The 6,990-nt window shown below is 46.8% G+C and overlaps 1 protein-coding gene across 1 annotated transcript; it reads right to left on the bottom strand.

Annotated features, from left to right (window-relative positions):
- Positions 1-2,018, bottom strand: AOL_s00210g120 (uncharacterized protein; the record flags this gene model as incomplete). The annotated part of the gene is made up of 3 exons (XM_011128922.1): positions 1-489; positions 561-1,858; positions 1,979-2,018. 3 exons carry the CDS (start codon positions 2,016-2,018, stop codon positions 1-3), a joined length of 1,827 nt encoding a protein of 608 aa, XP_011127224.1.
- Positions 2,019-6,990: the final 4,972 nt, after the last annotated feature.

Genomic DNA, 6,990 nt, shown 5'->3' with positions numbered 1-6,990 from the left:
TTAGGACATCGAGTAGGTGTTGTGTCGCGGGAGCTGTTGGCTTCCGTCGACGCTGCCTTGGTATGGGTTTGGCAACCTTTGCTGGTAAGCAAGGTTATGCATCGTTTGTTGAGGTACAGTCGGAACGTTATCGGCATAGACTGGAGGAATCTCAAGGTTCTGTCGGCCCATCCCATCCCATGATGTTCTTGGGATATGTTGCTGTGTCGAGATCGCAGGAACATGGTGAGGAAGCGGTGCCCATGTGGCGGCTGGGAGTGCCATGCCAGGTTGCAAGTGGCCGGAGAGAACATCAGCACGGGTAACTGCTGGGCGATCGATCTGTTGAGGATAAGCATGTGCAGCGGCGGGTGGCGAGACGCTGGCAGTAGCACGCTGAGGAACGGAAGGAGAAGTCGAGCTAGAACGAGGGGATGCATTCTGAATCATTGGGCCGGAAGAACCCATTGGTGGGCTCATCACGGAAGCTGTCGACGAATAGCTGGCGGACTATACCGAGTTCAGGTTAGCTAGACTATTTATAGTGAATCAAATGTAACTGCGGAAAAGGCGGTGCTTACGTATTTGCCAATAATTTTCTTAAGAGCCAAAGTGAGAATCTTCCATGGAAAAACCTTGACATCTTTCTCGATGTTTCTGGGCTTTGGGTTTGGGAAAGACATGATGAGCTTGAAGAATGGTTCGCTATCGGCCTTAGCCTTGGAGACGGTCAAAGGATGGAACCCCTCGAGATTTCGCCTGATCCTGTTCTTCTCTTCGACGGTGAACCTAACACCGACGAGAGCTTCAAGAAGGTAGATGCAGTCGACACTGGTGACGAATGTCTCCTGTCGCTCCGCCCACCAGATACAGCTGATGCAGATGCTGTTTGCTTGGCGTTCGCTCGGGCTGACCGGTGCGAAGCTAGCCTCGACTGTGTTGCCTCGTTGAGTGCGACGGAACTGAACCAGTCGACGCTTGTTTTGCCACTCTTCAGCAGTCCAGTTCTCGGCCATCGAGTTCAAGTCTCCCTGGAGAGCGAGGTTGGCCTTCTGTGGGAGCTGGTATGGGTTGAAAGATCCATGTGATTGTTGAAGAGTCGAGGTCCTAACCAATGTTGGGTTTCCGACGTGGTCTGAAGTCGAGCCGACATTCCACGAAGCTGGTCGGCTGGCATCTCCATAGATGGCGGTTTGTGTGTATGATGGGAAAGAAGAACCGCTGACCGAGGGATAAGAATAGATGGCGTAATCCTCCTCCTTTCCTGGAATTCTTGGCTGGAGAGCTGGTCGTTTAACAGTCATCTTGTAGATATCGCTGGCAATGTCCTTAGCACCGCTAGAGAGTCTTCGCTTTCTGCCCGAGCCATCTGGTGTAGGAGATGACTCATAAGATTGTGGTGGCGAAACATCGGTATAGATGAATTCGGTAATTTCTTCGGTGTTCAATTCCATGCCGTGCTCGTCCTCAACGTTGAAGTAAACTGGAACCTTCTCGCCATACCATCCAGTTGTCGAGCTTGGTGGAACTTTGGTCAGAAGGTTGAAAGACATGAAGCCATCGATAGCAGAGGCCTTCTGGATAGAGACTGGACATCTCTTGGATCCAAACATCACCCTATAAGTCCTGTTCTTGTCCATTGTCAAGTCGGTCGTAGAGGAAACGACAATAGTGAAATCGGTGTTCGATGAGCCCCGAGCTGGAGAACATCCTGTCACACGAGGGAATGGAGTGGAAACTTGAGAAGTCTGTTGAAATTGACCTGGTTCGAAGGTTGATGGAGTGCTCTGTTGAGGAGTCTGATATGTAGAAGGAGTATCTGCTGGATAGGTAGGATACGCAGCAGTAGGCCCGGTTATCTGCGGGAGTTGAGTGTTGTCTAAGGCAGATTTCACAAAATTTAGTAAACTGCTGGTGGTACATGGGACAGGGAAGGATCCGATGTCACTTTGTGGCAAGCCGGATTTGTCACAGGGCTGAAAGATGGAGGAGCGCTTACATTGCAGAGGAGACCTTCGGTTGGTGTAGGAGGCTGCCATGTTGCTGAGAGCCTGGGTGTATGGGCTGCCCTTGTCGAACTGGAAGTCGAAAGTAAGACCGGCTTCAGCGTGCTGATAATCGAATGGTGGAGGAGTGGGAATCCCAGCCCGTGAGAACTGCCAGAGGGAATGTCAGCAAGAGTAATCCGAAAGAACTGCCAGGTCGTGAATGGAAGAATCGAAGATAGAAAAAAGAAGAAGGAGAAGAAGAAGAAGAAGAACGTCGCTAACAGGCAAAGCTATATAAGAAGATTAAAAAAATAAAAAGGAAAAAAGAAGTCTAGAAGGAATAGATTATAGTGATGATGGAAGGTTGTAGGAGGGAAAGCTAAGAAGGGAAGGGACAGGAGGTGGTGGAGGTGGTGGTGGTGTGGGTATAATTATAGGCGATGTTGGGTCACCGTACGTCGCCACCAGCTGCAGGGCCAGGCCCAAAACTGTGTTGAGTTCGAGTTGAAGGGAAAAGTGAGTTGAGTTGAGTTGGATAAAACAACAGACTTCTTCTGCTCAGACTCAGATGGACGTATGTACGATGATATATTTAATATCAACTGGTTGAAAAAGAAAAAGGGCACAGATGCAACAATAATAACAATAACAGGAATAAGAATAAAAAAAAGGTGGATGTCAGTCATATGCAATGGGACGTGGTCCTCCCGTTGGACGAACCTGCAGTGCAGAAACAACTTGCAAGCAACTAAGTAGTTAACTTTGGCAAGTAAGTTGGCTAGCAGGTGGGAAAACCCACAGCCTTGACTGCACTTGCTACCCCCGCGGCCCTGGTTCGAAGCCCAAAAGTCCGAACGATGAGGATCTGCGGATATAAAAATGTCCTGCGGGAGTCTATGCATCTGCATCGAGACCTTTTTTTTTTTTTTCTTGATTGTGAAGTCTGTCCCGAATGTAAGTTACCGGATCCCTTCCGGCCCAGCCAGCAGCCAACCCGTTGCGAACTCATTTGACGATGGTGGAACGGTCTTCAAACCATCCATCTCTCATCCATAACAAGCTGTGCAAGGAGCAGATGCCAGGCCAGGCGGGTGTTGGACGGCTAAGGGAAGGGGAGGAGGGGGAAGCTGCATGCAAAATTGCTGTACCTCAAAAAGTTTTTCCGTTGGTAATGTAATCAATCCTATGCTTCCGTAGACAGTAATAATATATCTTTCCCTTCTTGCATCTCCAAATGATCCGTCCCGAGTCTTAGATATGGTTCGCTCTGGGAAAGTAAGGTGATCAAGGGAGACTTAAGAAGGGAACATGTCGGAAGTGAAGGATTGAGTAAGGTCTCGGAGCCGAAAGCTCAAATTGCAAGACCCAACCAAGTCAAGGAAAAAAAAAAATAAAAATAAAAATAAAAAAAAGAAAGAAAAGAAAGAAAGTAGTAAGGTATCGTATTCAGAGCAGAGGAAGAAAAAAAATAAAAATCTGCAACCCTCAAAATGACGAAGGGGAGGCAGGGAAGTGGGAAAGAGGAATTTTCCCTCCAAAATAGCGAGCGACCTCTGCACCCTCAAAGCAGATGGCAGCCTGCTCGTTTTTTTATTTTTTTATTTTTATTTTTTATTTTTTCTGGGTATTTCTTTTGTCTCCTCAAACTTTCCCTGACCATGCTATAAGGGGTGTGCGCATGGGTGTGTCATGGCTAGTCCCCGGTGTATTGAACAAGGGCTGACCAGGGGACTCAAATCCACCGAAATCAGGTGGGAAGAAACTCGCCATGACTTGCCGGCCCACGAATGGGAAATTAGGGCCAAAAGGAAAGGTGCAAACGCAGCTTCAGCCCCCCAGCTAGTTATTTTCTTCCACACAAGCTCTGGGCTTCAAGCTCAAGTTGGGAGAGGAAAAGCAGTGAAGGGGGAGGAAAGACAAGCCAACACGCCATAGTTCGATTCTGCAAAGGTAACATTTGACGTGTGGAGCCACAAGTTGGACTATCGCACTTTCTAGAAGCACTATAATCCACTTTTAAGGCCGAATACAAAATAAAAAAAAATCGACAATACTCAAGCAAAAAAACTCTAAGGGAATTGCGCAATATTAATCTTGGAAGGGACGGGAACCAACCGTATAGGCCATTGATGAAGCTTTCGGACGGGAATCTATCCTGGGCCCTAAAGCTGAATCGTTTAAGAAACCTTGGTTCAATGAACCGGAGAATAAGCTTCGATTGTTGTTGGGTTGTGAACGACCTGAACTGAGACTGTTGCGGAAGGGAAGTCTGCGATTGATAAAAAAAAACGGCGTTCAAAGACAGGTGTTAAAGGTAAGAGACAGGTATGGGTCGTCAAGTGGGTATCGATGCTTTATAAGTGTATTGGAGGATGGGTAAAAAAAAAATAATAAACTAAGATCGAAGGCGAGGATTGAAGATGCTTAAGTAGATTGATTGATGCTGGTTGCAAGACAAAAGTAGAATCGATGACGGGTCCGCCGCTTTGTATATATAAGTCTATGTAATCAAGCTAAGCTAGTCTCGAAGAGAGCTTGCTCAGAGACTTCACAGCGGATGCATCCTGGGCCGCCCTAAAGGTTGGCAGCCAGCGGACCCCAGGAGGGGAATTGCTTTTGCTATGGTGTAACTGCATGTATCCAAACTGCCGGGCCTTGATGGGTTTCCGGGGAGATGCACGCTCGTGCGAAAAACTTCTCCCGAAATGCAGACTAGTGCGGCCACCCCGCGATGACACTGGCGCCAACAGAGTATGACGATACGGTGCAGCGCTAGCGTGCACAGCCTCGCCTCATCTTCTGCGCTAGCTTGCTTCAACTGAAAAAAGAAATTTCCAGGGCGGCATTTGTGTGCTGGTGGCTTTCCCCCAAGACGCCAGAGAAAGAAATCAAAGACGAGATGAAGCCCAAAATGGAATAACGAGACTCAAAACGATCATGAAACTTACTACGGGTATTAATGAAAAATAGTTTTCCTTACCTTTTAGACGCGGAGGTTGGCCAAGTCGCTGGGAACGAAGCCACAGTTGTGTATGCAGGAAAAGCCAAAAGGTAATTTTCCGATCGTTTGAGCCCTTGAAAAGATGGCGGTGCAGTTCTGTGCTAGAGACGTCGCTTGTACTGTGCTGTGTGCTGTGTGCTGTGCTGTGCTGCGATAACTGCTGATGCGTGTTGCTGTGTGGGAATTTGACCCAATCGAGCGAAGTTTCCCTGAAGTTGCTAAGCTGCGTTTTCTGATGCCGGCGAATGCGCGATATAGAACCGAAAAGGATGTAGAAATTGACAGAGTCGAATGCAAGTACTTGACAAATAGTACACGATGCTATGATGATGACGATAATGCTTGTATGCTGCTTTCCTGTCTTGTTTTTTTTATATATATATTTTTTTATCTTTCCTTTTTGACAATGTATATAGATAGATATATCTTTTTTTTTTCCCCGTTACGATATTTATATGCCAGATGCAGACCGCTTAACTTGTTCTATGCTGTGCTGTGCTGTGCTTGCCGTATTGCAATATTGGTAATGTTGGGGCTGAAGTGGATCGTGAACGAGTAGAAACTTAGTAATGTGTGGGTAATATGGATCGATGCAGATGAATGTAACAAGATGACTGCGTTGGATTTTGCACAAAGTTGACGGATCACCTAATATCAGGTCAAGCTGAACCGAAATTTAGTAAGACAGAGAAAAAGAGACAATAGATTCGAGGAGGCCAGGGTGTTTATAAAAGGTTCGTATTCGTAGTTCGAAGTCTGTGCTCGAGAAAGGTGGGCGGAGGGAGACAACAGCCCTCACTGACCAGGGTATATGTGTGTATGTGTGTGTATGTTTTGAACTCTGGATTGATGGCTAGATCGTTGACTTACTTTTAAGCTATGAATCAACCGTCGACGATTGACTTAGAGAAGTCAAAGCACTGACTTTCGAATTTGACGATGATGGAGAATCCAAAAAAAAAAAAGGAGACGAGCGGGAGGTGGGTGCGTCTGGGGGGGGTTTATAAGTTAGGGTCGAAGGATCGGATTTCAAGACAAAAGAGAAGCCTTCGGAAAGCTAGTCAGGACACGAAGTCTAAACAGAGCAGTAGCAGTAGCAGTAGCAGTATTGACAGTAACACCGCTTTACTTTTCGATAACTAATAGGGAATTATCGTATCCACCCGGTGTAGGGAATGGCCATGGGTGATAGAGAGGAGAAAGCAAATAAGACAGAAAAGAAAAAAGCAAGTTAATTGAAAGACATCGGCCGCCCTCCTCGGATGCCGTAGACCAATCGATCCAGACTTCACGGTAGCGAAACCACACCTCTGGGTTGATCTGAGGTTAGATTGGATGGTAGGACGGATTTGCTTGAACGTTAAAGAGAACGTTCCTTGGGACATAGTGTCGATTGGCAGTGAGTCGAGTCGGCTCCACAGGAATTCCGAAGTTTAGATTCCACAAGGGTTTAATTTCGAGGAAACCATACCACAAGGGGAGCCTAAGGCTGTTTTTTCTTTTCATTTTTTTTTAATTTTTTGATTTCTGATTTCTGATTTCTGATTTTTTTTTTGACTTTTGCGTAGTTTCCGGACTGGTGTTAGTTACAGACAGCCTTGTAAGCTTGGAGAACTGGAATTTTTTCGGCCGGGTGGATGGATGACTGACAATTGCAGAGAACTATCCCATCACATCTCCCGCTGGGGGGTGTCATGCCCGGTTCATAGATCCTGTTTCTGGAAGGAATCTTGACGTCGATATGCCAGATGCGGCGATGAGGAAAAACCAAAGTTCCAACTCCAACTGGCTAAGGCTTGAAAGGGCCGGCCGGACACCAATTCGCAAAATTCCCCGACAGGCCCACTTTTGACCATCTAGAAATCATGATAGCAATGCAAAGCAGCAGTTCCAGATTCCACTAGTCCATACTTACGAGTCTTTGCGTCATTATTCGTGGACTCTGGCGTGTCCACTGCCAGCTGAACTGCATATTTTCGACGGGAACAATGGGAGAAAAAAGTGTTGCCTCAGTCATTGTCT

Source organism: Orbilia oligospora, assembly GCF_000225545.1.
Source record: "Orbilia oligospora ATCC 24927 unplaced genomic scaffold scaffold00210, whole genome shotgun sequence".
NCBI lineage: Eukaryota > Fungi > Ascomycota > Orbiliomycetes > Orbiliales > Orbiliaceae > Orbilia > Orbilia oligospora.
The sequence above is the reverse complement of the archived record's forward strand: the minus strand, read 5'-3'. Positions and strand labels throughout refer to the sequence as shown.